Below are 12,236 nucleotides of genomic sequence, written 5' to 3' on the forward strand. Positions count from 1 at the left end.
TGATCTGTGCCTCTAACAAACTCATGGCATCATTTCAGGCTAACTGTGGCTCAGTTTTTTTGTTCTTGTAGCTGTTAAGCAATTAAATACCTTTTGTGCAAGTGAGCATGGTTATACAGTTCAGCATTGATTTATAGACCTGATCAGGAGCTTAAATCTAGGCTAAAAAGTTGAGTTTTGACTAATTTGATTGCTTTGCTGTTTATGGACACCTACGTGCTGCTGGGATAGTTTGGAAGGTAGCCTTCTGACCTGTACTGAAGTTTCCAACCATCCTGGATTTCCACCAGCTGAACAAGTCATTAGTGACAAAAGCAAATTTTCACATGGATTGGCCTTGTAAAGTTTATGTGCCTTAATATAGTTGTATTTACTTCTAGTTTAGCTGTCATTTAGTTATGTGTATTTCCAAGGTGGCCTTTTGCCCCCACTCCACCCTGTGCTGAGCAAGAGGAAAGAAAGAACTTCTGTTTGCATGACACAATACTGACAGCAGAGCAGCACTTCTCTGCAAATATTCTTGGTATTTCAAAGTACTCCTGTGGTGGTTGGTCCTTTTCATTAAGTCCCACTTCTAATAAAACCTCATTCTCTTCCTCTGTCCCTCCTTCTGTCACCTTTTTGCTTTCTCAGAGCCTGTTTCTTCTCTCACTGGGCAGCCTCTAATGATGATGGAGCCCGGTAGGTTCCCTCTAGTAGCTTTTTAGAAATAGGTTGTTAGCTTTTGAAGGAGCTTGATTCTCATGAGATGCTGTGGAGGCCAAACAGCAGTCTGGACTGGAGAGCCTTTAAGACAAATGAGTGTTGGGAAGTACAATGTTTGATCACAGCTGTGGATGCCCATAAGGCTTTAAGTATCTTAAACTTGATTTAAAGTGAGAGAGGAATGCAGCAGGCATAGGGATGAAAGGGGACAAGAATAGCTCACAGAGGGGGTTCATAGAGGGAATAGGGAGGAAGATAAAACAGCCACCCTGTGTTTTAAGCCTAACATGTTAAACCTAACATCACTACTGATTTGAGTTTGCTGGCAAAAAATCCCTAAACAATTCCTCCCAGTTTACGTTCCTGGCCATAATGCACCAGAATAGAAATAACATTTCTAGTCAAACTATGAATGATAGCTCCCTTAAGAGACTGTCTGTTGTGGCCAAGAAAGTAAATGGGGAAAAATAAAGCAATAAGTGAATATTCAGAGTCCATCCTAATTTTTACCTGCTTCTCATGAAGGATTTTAATTTCGTTGCACAGAATTAATCTCTGGATATTTTCTCCTCAAAAGAGTCAGGTCCAGCACTACAGCTTGCTGTGGCTTGAGATGCAGGTGACACCTAAAGAGTATATTTGTTGTAACCAGCCAATAACTGTTTGCCTGTATTCTTCAGCATTAAACGAACCATTTAGAATGAATGTATTATTAGCAGCAGTTGGATGAAGTGCTGTCATAACTTGGCTGCTACCAGTGGTGGAGTTCTGGCTGCTCACCTGTTCCTCTCTGCAGCAACATACAGTTTGTTTTCTGCTTTTTTTTCCTGATGCAAGCTTCAAAAACTCTTTTATAACCTTCAGTTACAAGTGTGTTGCTTTGTATTTTGTTACTCTGTCTCTTAGGCTCTTCAGTCGTGGTGGGCTTTGAGCAACCTGGTCTAGCAGAAGGTGTCCCTACCTGTGGCAGGGGGTTGGAACTAGATGAGCTTTAACATCCCTTCCAACCCAAGCCATTCTATGATTCTATGGCTTTATGAAATGAGAGCCTGCACTTCAAGGAATTTGGTGAGAAACAGGAAGACAGGTAGGGAACAGATTTATCAGCTGCTTTGTGAATAGTTAAACATGAGGTGTTTAACACCATGTAGCATGCTGCGTGGCCATAGAAGACAGCAGGTGAAAAGTAATGCTGTCTGATTCAACCTGAATTACAGCGAGCCAAGGGACATACTCAGACCTGTGCTTTTCTTAAAGCTGTCGTGTCAGAATTGAAATGATACAGAGCTGGGGACTGTATCTTAGGTTTGAGTTTTAAACCTGTGCTCCAGAAGTCCTGCCTTTCTTTTCCGTGCCTTTGCCTTCTAGATATTGTGGGGTGTTGCTGTGTGCTGTTAGGTCTTGCCAATGTCCAGCCCCTAAACCCAATATGTTTTAAAGCAGATGAAATGTTCTTTTGCTTGCATAATCTTTTAAAAAGGCAGTGGGATAATGCTAGCAGAGTCACCTTTCCCTAGGGAGCTGGAGAGTCAATGCAATGCAATCATCAGGAATATCATGATGACACCAGCTATTGGCATCTCCTGTGAGAAATTTTCTAGAGAAGGTGACAGCAACTTACATCCTCACAGAATGTTTCTTGGACTTGTGCCACTTTAGGAAACCTGCACATGAGAGTTCCTAGTTGGTCCTCACCTCGCTGGGTGAGAGGAGACCATCAGGATGCTAAAGGAAGTCCCTTTGCTGCACTTAGTAGTTGTTGAATTACTTCTCTTATGGGCAGCAGCACTGTTGCCATACCCCAGGATGGGAGGTGGCTCCTTCCCAAACCCCTGATAATAATCATAGAATCACAGGTTTGGATTAGAAAGGATCTTAAGGTTATGCAGATCCAACCCCCTGCCATGGGCAGGGACACCTTTCACTAGACCAGGTTGCTCCAATCCTAGTACAGCCTGGCCTTGAACACTGCCAGGAATGGGGCAGCCACAGCTTCTCCGGGCAACCTGTGCCATTGTCTCACCAATAATAGCAGGAGATCATTTATAACTAACTTAATAGTTCATAACTAACAAGTACACAGTGGTAATGAGGTGAGATCTTCTGTGGCTGCATACTGAGCCCTCTCTGTTCCAGAAGGCCAGTATTAGCAGTAGATATAGTTCCTAACTACCACATAACCTGGTAGTAATGAGGTGGGAAGGCCAGCCTATCAGTTGGGGCAATGCTTTGCCTGTGCCCTACTGACCCTTCCTGCTTCCTTTTTCTCTTCCAGAGAGACGGTACTCCAGATCCCGTCCCAAGACTGGTGCACCAAATTATTCATCTCACTTGGTGACGAGCCGGCAGCCTGGCGAGATGGCCCTGACCCCACTGACGGAGCAGGAGGGTGAGGCTTACCTGGAGAAATGTGGTAGCATCCGCCGCCACACTGTTGCCAATGCTCACTCGGATATTCAGCTCCTGGCAATGGCCTCCATGATGCATACAGGAATTGTGATTGAGGAGTCGGACAGTACTGATAAATGCCTCCTTCTGCAGCCCAGTTTTAGCCACAGGCAGTGCTCCAGTGAGCCCAGTATTCCTGATGGGCCAGAGGGAGCCATGGCAGGAGGTAGGCAGGACCCTGCTGAGCTGAACAGCACATCAGTCAGCTAGAAGTCTTGCTGAGGAGAGGAGAACCGTATGTATATTCTATGTGTTGTGCCATCCCTGCTGGAGGAAAAAAAAGAAAAAAAAATCAAACTTTGCTCATGTAATTGAAATGGCCTTGAGGGATCTTCTATTTCTATAGGAGTACTCTCTGGGTTTGCTAGTACTCTAGATTTGTTTTTCTTGCCTGTCTGGGATCCTTGTTGAGGAAGGTACCAGGCTGTTCCCAAATGGGCACTGCTTATACTTTCTTCTGTAAGCTTTCTCCCTCTACTAGTTCAAAACCTCAGGTTTCCTTCTGTTTCTTTGTTATGATACACATTAGCCTCTTTCTGGTTTTCTCCATCTCTCCCAGCTTTGTACTGCTTGTTTGCTCTTTGTTCTGGCAGCAGAGTGCTCTGTGCAAAATGTCCTCTTTGCTCCTGGTGCCAGGGATGGCTGAGGATGGTGTTTTTCTCCTTTAAAGTTGAACTCAGGGATGAAACTATTTGCATTCTGCAGAAAGGTCTGCTCAGTTGGCTTGTGAGAGAAGGAGATCCTTCACTTTGCTTCCCATGGGCATGGATGAAAAATCCAGATCCAACTTTTTTTGCCCCAGACCCAAAGAGAACTCATGGAGTCCCAGCTGAGCTGAGTACTTCATATTTATTGTATTTAGTTCCAGTGACATCTTTGGGGATGTGGTGTCAATTGGGTATAAAGGATGTGTGAGTGTATAATTTGTGGGCATATATAGTCCTGAGCATCATGGCATTTGGCATCAATTTGCTTTCAAAATGTTGTTGCAGGGCTACAATGAAAGGAGAAATCCACATAGGTTCCTTTGGGAAGGAGACAGTGGGCAGAGCCTGCACTTGTGGGGGAGTCATAAAGGTGCTTCCTCAGCACTGGCCCGTCGTGATTCCAGACAATTTCATCCTTGGGCTGCTCTGGTGCTTTTAGCACTAGTGAAACCACAGATAACTGGCAGGTAGTAGAAAGGAGTCCTGTTCTGGTAGTGTATTCATGAAGTGCTCCTGACCTCCAGTGGTGTCTGACTCAGTACAGTGTTGCCTTTAAGATCAAGTGAAGGTTCTTTGCAGTCTTGCTTTCTGTTTTGAAGATTATGAGTGGTTCCATTTTGCAAGTGTCTGTGTCAGGCCCTGCAGCCTGCACTGTCTACTCAGTAGCATCACTTGGTACTCAAATGCTGCTTCTATGGGAACAGAACCCATCTGTTTGAGCAATCCCTTGGGTTGCTCTGCCAATGTCTTGCTAAGCAGATTTGCAAGTGTAATTACAGGCTTAGAGGTGAACCAAAATGCTGCCTTAAATGTCAAATCCCATTAAAAATAACGGTATAACACCACCGCCGCTTGAATCTAGTCCCTGTGGTACTGGCTGTAAATAGATCTGTCTTGACAAGGAAACAGAAGGTTAGGATGAATCTTCAGGATGTTTGGTTTTGGTGTTCTTTTGCGTGCTATGGCATTAACTGCAGAATTTGCCCTGCTTCTGTTGGGCATTAAACATCTCCTGTTCACTGGCTGCATCAAAAGTACAGCTCCAACCTGTCAGGATTTGTCCTTGATAGCAAACAGAAAGCGGATTATTATTTGGTAACAAAGCATCAGAAATACCAGTGAAGAGCACAAGTCACACTATCTTTGTAAACAAGGGTATTGCCTTGACTCCTGTGGTTTGCAAATCTTGAAAGAGATATTTGAGAGGGCCTGATTTTTTTCTTGCAGCCACTTAAGGCACCCTAACTATTGGCCTTTGTGGAAATGCCAAGTGTTTCAATCACTATCTGTGCTTACACATTGAAGAAGAGAGATACAGTTGTGCTGACTGCCTCCTCCTCAGTGTGCACAGTCCAGTAGAGGTCAGGAAGATGTGGTTTTAAGCAGTCTTTCCTCAGATGGATTCTAGGATAAATTGCCCTCCTAGTCATAAATTGGAGTGACCAGAACAAATTATTTGATGGAATCTGCCCTAGGGTGGCCACGGATTGTGGTGGAGCTTCAGAATCTCTGTGGGAACAGCCAAGCTTAGTAGACCATGCCAGCCTTGCAGCATTTCAGTTCACTCTTGTGAATGCTCTTCTTTTTTTCTATTTCTGCTCTAACTCATTTGCTTTCTGTAGCTACTCAAACCATCTGGATCAGTGAGCAGCACCTCTTTTATGGTGCAATTAGAATGCTTTATTTATTTCCTGACATACTCTTGGGTCATCTCTAGGGTTAATAGAAATCCAGTCCTGGTTTTAACTTGAATCCCTTTTGTTTTACATGTATGTATAATTTTAATTATTTTGATTTTGTGTCTGTGACTTTGCAAAGATTTGCACCAAGCGACTCTGAACCATGCGCTTCCTCAGTCATTTTGGGTTTTAGGGAGAATTAAAGCTGGTGGCTTTACTTTGTAAACTGAAGATAAGTTATTTCTGTAAACTCCACTGAGGGTATGGGCATAAGCATCACTTTTACAGCATGTTAGATGCAGAAGCATCTGCATGGCTGTACCATTTACAGGCAAACTGGGTGAAACTGGGAGTGGTTGGAAAGCTGGGGGCAGACTTGGGAGGGCTTCTTCGTTCACCACATCACAGAGCCATGACAGAGGCACTGGGCAGGTCTTTTCTACCCTCATCCACTCCAGAAAACCTCTTGGAAGAGCTGGCAGAATGTGAAGGTATTTCTTTCACCACCTGCCCAAGTCTGTCTGTTACCTTCTAACTGGATTATTACCTAGATTGAGTGCCTCCCCGTCACACTGAATCTTTCTTCTCTTTTTATTCAAGTCTCATCTTCTTAAGGTAAGGTGATTTATTCTCTGTATCCATACAGTTCTGTCATAAAATTACTGAGGGGGCCTCAGCAGAGATATTTATAGTCATACAGTCACAGAATTACAGACTAGTTTGGGTAATAAACCACTAAAGCTCATCCAGTTCCAACCCCCTGCCACAGGCAGGGAGACCTTCCAGTAGACCAGGTTGCTCCAAGCCAAGTCCATCCTGGCCTTGAACAGTGCCAGGGATGGAGCAGCCACAGCTTCTCTAGGCACCCTGTGCCAGTGTCTCACCACCCTCACAGGGAAGAACTTCTACCTAAGATCTCAATCTCCCCTCTGTCAGGTTAAAGCCATTCCCCCTTGTTCTGTAACTAGAGGCCCTTGTCAAAGACCCTTCTCCAGATTTCATGCTGGATACTTTAGGTGTTGGAAGGCTGTTCTAAGGTCTCCCTGTCTGTATTTTTGTACCTAACATACTACCTTTATTTATTATCTCTACCTGAGACTATTACAGCTGTACTGGGAATACATGAATCAGAAATAGGTGCAGGATAAAATGGCTCCTTTGCATTTCCACACTGGCCTCCATTGCTGTCTGATCATCTCTATCCCACAATTTGATTATTTCCACATGGTTTTCGGTGGTCTGACCTTCCCTTTCTAACAGCACTGACTTGCTTTTCAAAATCATTGTGTTTTCTACTCTTGTAAAGTCTAGATCCCTTCCATTTCCAGGGGATACAAAGTCTAGGTGCCACAGCCAAAACACAACAAAGTAGAACAGTGAGTTGAATTTTTAATATCGACTCACTTTCTTAATTTCAGCTATTAGGATGAGGACAGGCACGTGTCTATGTGAAGGACTTTGGCATGAAGGTACATAACTGTTAGCCCAAAGAACTCTTTGGAGGAGGCGAATCTTATTGAAGGGACTTGCTAAGGTCAGTCTAAACTCCACACTGTGTGAAGTTTATCACACCTGGCTGCGACACTGAAACTAGCATGGTTTTTATGTGTTACTTTTCCCTGGCAGTACCTTCGTTGCTGAGCCCCTGTTAGCAAAGCCCAAGCTTATACCTGACTGAAACTATCACTTTATTAAAGGCAGCAACAGAAGCAAAATTAAATCTCAGAGAGAAACAAGTCCCTGCATGCATAATTGAATACCACAAATGGAAATAAAAATGCAAGCTCAAGCACACTGTTGTAGGACTTGACAAGCCAAACTCGTGGGCTTCACAGGACACCTTTGCCTGACATCCTATTGCTGAAGAGAGAAGGGTAAATCCACAGGTTACCAATACTGGCATGGAGCAGAAGAGTCTGGACTCTGCAGAAAACCGTATTCTGAGCAATGAGGTAAGTTAAAGTTTGTCTTGTTGCTTTTCCAGGTTCGGTCTGTAGGCGTAAGAAACTTTCAAGTTGCCTCAGAGATCAGTCAAAGCAGAATCCAGAGGAAGAAGGCAGTTTATTGAGAGGCTAGAACTGCAGCTTATAAGGAAATGATTTTTCTGCTTCACAGCCTCCTCAGGCAGCTTCAGAAATGTTCCGATTCTAAAATTGGCTGGATGGGCCCTTGAGCAGCCTGGTCTAGTAGGAGGTGTCCCTGCCTATGGCATAGGGGGATGGAACTGGATGAGCTTTAAGGTCCCTTCCAACACAAACCATTCTGTGATTCTGTGAATTCCAGCTGAGAGGGAAAAAATTCAGCTGCACCCAGCCTTCCAGAGCTGTGAAACTGGAGTGCTTGTTTCAGTGGAACAAATGGGTTTAAGGAACATGATTATCAACCATATTCCTTAGAACAGAATAAACTATGAAGCAGGGCCCCAGGTTTCAGGCAGAAACAGCATCATGAAGATCATCTATCTCAGTCTTTATCTGCTCCTCCTGCATCATAAAATAACAAGGTAAATACATTTTTACAATGGCACATTTTTGGTTTTTTGTTTTATTGGTTTGTTTTTTTTTTAATAGAGAAAATTGCAGTCTCTTAGTGGAAGAGAAAGAGGTGATAATAGCTCTTCTTGGCATAAATACAAGTAAGGGTAGACTGAAGCTATGACTACTACAGAATCTTTTTCTGCTACCTTGAAGGCAAGAGGAACCAAAAAAAGGAGAAACAAGAATAGTGCTCTCTGTGGGGTGGGTTTTTTATTGTTGTCTTCAAAGTGTACGAAACTTTAGATGTAGGACAAACTTGTCACACATTGTGACCTTAGCATCTTGTGCTGATGTATTTTTATCAAGCAGGTTAGATTTAATTGGGGAAAAACACCCCAAAACACATGAAATCTGCAAATCATGGAATTTTGTATTTCAGGTCAATAAAGTGCTCAGATCCTGTAAGGGGAGTGGTAACACTAAAGTCCACTTAGCCCATTTTTGGTCTTTCGAGATGGAGTAGACAAAGGCTCAGTGGCAAGAAAATGAGGAATGTGAGACAGTGACAGTGAAGTGTATTACCTTTGGCCATTTTTCCTGGTAGCATAATGGCTTTAATCTGACAGAGGGAATCATAGAATAGTTAGGGTTGGAAAGGACCTTAGGATCATCCAATTCCAACACCCCTGCCATGGGCAGGGACACCTCCCACTAAACCATATCACCCAAGGCTTCATCCAACCTGGCCTTGAACACTGCCAGGGATGGAGCATTCACAACCTCCCTGGGCAACCCATTCCAGTACCTCACCACCCTCACAGTAAAGAATTTCTTCCTTATATCCAATCTAAACCTCCCCTGTTTAAGTTTCAACCCATTACCCCTTGTCCTATCACTACAGTCCCTAATGAAGAGTCCCTCACCAGAATATTTAGATCTTAGGCAGAAGTTCTTCCCTGTGAGGGTGGTGAGGCCCTGGCACAGGTTGCCCAGAGAAGCTGTGGCTGCCCCATCCCTGGCCAGGTTGGACTCGGCTTAAAGGAACCTTGTCTAGTGGAAGGTGTCCCTGCCCATGGCAGGGGGTTGGAACTGGATGAGCTTTAAGGTGCCTTCAACCCAAATCTGTCTGTAATTCTATGGTGTCTTGAGCATGCTTTCCCATCCATTACACATGAAAGCTATGAGGACCAAGTAACTTTCAATTAACTTGACATTAACTCCACTTCGAAGATTATGTCTAATAAATACCACCACATTTCCCAGAAGAATTTGAATGTCTTGAACAAAATCTACCTTTGATGGGGCATGTAGTCTGAAATCAAGATTTCCCTTCCTGCAGATGCTGTTAAAAAAACAGCTCCAGCCTCTCTCTGTGGTTGAGATAAATGAGCAGATTGCCGTGAAGCAACAACTCATTTTTCTGTCAGAGGAACTCCCTTTGGTTTCTGATCTGAGTATCTCGCAACAAACCTTCAACCCGGAGTTGGTGTTGTGATACGCATAAGAAGCAAGCAGGATGTGGCCAGAGGTGCTTGTGTTCCACATTCAAAGATGATCATCGTATATTGCATCTTAAATTACAAGATGATCATGAGAACACTGAGTTTATTATCAATTGCAGTAGCTCTAAATGAATAAAATTATCACTACCCTTCATAAATTACACAAGATTTTATCTTGAAATATATCTTTTGCCTGCATGGTGCTATATGGTACATCCCTCATTAAGACCAGCCAACAAGACACAAAAACTATCCCAGAGGTCCTGTGCCAGTTCATCTTTCTGAACAGCCCTCCAGAAGAATAAAGATGCAGCAAAGAGTGCACAGTTTAACTAGTTTATTTTTTAAAGTCCTGTCAGAAATACAGCTGTGCAATTAATTACAAAATATATATTAAACAATCTATTGATATTTTGAAGGAAAAAGGAGTACTTTCATTCTGCTCAAATGCGAACTAATACAAACCTTTAACACTGACCCCAGAATCATGTTTTGCATCCATCATCAATGCATTTGGTGTGAAAGCATCTCTAAGAACAGAAAGGCCACCTTCATTTTATTTCACGGGCAAGTTTAATCCCACAGCAAACATGATCAGGCATATCATGTGACTAGTTCAAGTCTATACATCTCACATTAGCTGAGCTTCCACATATACATTACATACCAACATCTTTAGAAAAAAAGAGTTCTCCCTGCCCTGCAGGGGAAGACATTCAGAGGCAAAAAGGAAAACACACTTGCAATATATTATAATGGGAGAATTTGTGCCATAGCAGCTTTGCAAAGACACGTATTAAGTAGGGCTGGCTTAAACCACATTCAAGACAACTGAAATTTGGGAGATAAAAAAAGCTAAGCCACTCTCTGAACCACCTTGAGATCCAGTAATGCTGCCAGGCACCAAGAGTTACAGACCTAAAGAACCCCATTCCTGAAGAAACTATGCAGGTAAGTGGTTAAATCCTCTAATTACTTCGTATTTGTTTTAGAAACAGCTCCCAACCCTGCATATCTTTCTACTTCAATATAAGCAGTTCTATCAGTTACACCTCAATCCACCATGATAAAATGATTTCTCAAAAGGTGAGATCTGGAGGAAGTGAAAAGAGGCTGTTTCAGTGAAAATGCATTTTCACACAAACTGAATCTCTTTGTGCCAACCTCAGAAAAGTTCAAATACAAGATAATAGTCACAAAGTCTATACATTGAGATGGCAAAGATGTAGACTCCTGAACTCTTCCATTAGCTGAAGTTCTTATTTGTAAGAAAATTCTGGAACTGCCATTAAAATGAAGAGTAGCTTGGAAGGTGGGGAAAGAAAGAGGAAAATGGAATAAATACATGAATAAACATTTCATTAACATTTATAATTTTTCATGAAAGTAAGATATAACTGATACTTAGCAACTTAGCTCTGAAAGTCTCTGATGTAAAATTCTGGCATTACAGTAATTTGGAATCACTAGGAGTTCTGCCTGGTAATATTAAAATACAAAACCGGTAGAATAGCAGCAGTGACTAAGACATCCATGTTACTGTGGCCAATGCAGTATTATATATGCATTAGCATTCTATTCCCTACTGGTTTGTTTTACTGTACAGTATTAACCCAAATCATTTAAACTCCTGAACCTGCCACCAAGCTGAGGCTCCTCCCAAGGCAGAAGTATGTCAGAAATAGCAGATAAGGCTCAAAGCAAAAATTCAGTTCATAACACAAAGCTTCAAAAGGAAAGAAAGTATTAATGCACTTGGTGGGCCTTGGGTATAAATTATTAGCACACAGATTAAGGACATTTGTTGTTAGGATCCCTAGGGTTGAGAAAGTAACTGTGGCAGGAAGAAGCTTTCAAATTACAAGTCTCCTGCTTCCCCACCCCCTCAAAAAGAATTAAGAGAGGAGAATGGTAGTCTTTGCACATCTTGAAAGAACATGGATAACTAATACAACTTGAAAATGACCGGAGTATTAGTGTACAGTGGCTTCTGGTTACAGTGGGACTGGGCACTGTCATGCACATTAAAAGCTCTTGGTTAAGAATGGTTTAACTACTAGGAGGAGTCTAACTGAAGGCACTCTGAAGCAATCTTGCTAATAGGATGAGGCTGCTCAGTATAAAAGCTACTTAAGACATTTAAAAAGACAGTTTTAAAGCCTGGATCTCTTTCTGTTTTCAGTAATGTATGTTCACCTGTCCTCTAAACACACAGAATACACTCACTCAGTCCATGACTGACTGAATTCGCCATTAGTTAGGAAGTTCATGTTTCACTAGTGACAATATTCCATTTAACATAATTCCTCTTCAACTAATAGGCTCTATCTGCAAAATCAACTTTAGTCATCTGAATATGATGATGAAAGTGGTAGGTTGGGTCCCGGAACTTTTCATCCTCCCAAATCCACGCACTACAGTAGTCCTTCATTAGCTTTGTATATATTAAGCATACACACTTTCCCCATTGATGATACCCACGGCATTGATTTGATAAGGCCAAATAACTCTTCAGTATCTTTTAAATTGCAGTGTCTTAAGTCTTTAGGTTGCTTCACTAGGTCAGAGAAATAATACACATATGCTTATGTATTGCTTAGTTCTTTCCTCAGTATCAGACTCTACACTTAAGCTATGGGGTGGACAAAACCTTTTTCTTCACTCCTTTTAAAGACAAGAGTCAGACTTTATCAGCACCGTGGCAAGTTAAAACTTTTA

General features: G+C 42.4%; 1 protein-coding gene across 2 annotated transcripts in view; it reads left to right on the forward strand.

Annotated features, from left to right (window-relative positions):
• The window catches only part of PRR5L (proline rich 5 like), a 42,203-nt gene extending 36,460 nt beyond the window's left edge, over nt 1-5,743 (forward strand). For both annotated transcript variants that reach the window (XM_005150614.3, XM_031050477.2), the window contains one exon: nt 2,981-5,743. In XM_005150614.3, the coding sequence (XP_005150671.1) occupies nt 2,981-3,363 (383 nt within the window). In that variant the 3' untranslated portion in view covers nt 3,364-5,743. The remainder of the gene's footprint in view (nt 1-2,980) is intronic.
• Nucleotides 5,744-12,236: the final 6,493 nt, after the last annotated feature.

Source organism: Melopsittacus undulatus, chromosome 8 (genome assembly GCF_012275295.1).
Source record: "Melopsittacus undulatus isolate bMelUnd1 chromosome 8, bMelUnd1.mat.Z, whole genome shotgun sequence".
Classification (NCBI taxonomy): Eukaryota; Metazoa; Chordata; class Aves; order Psittaciformes; family Psittaculidae; genus Melopsittacus; species Melopsittacus undulatus.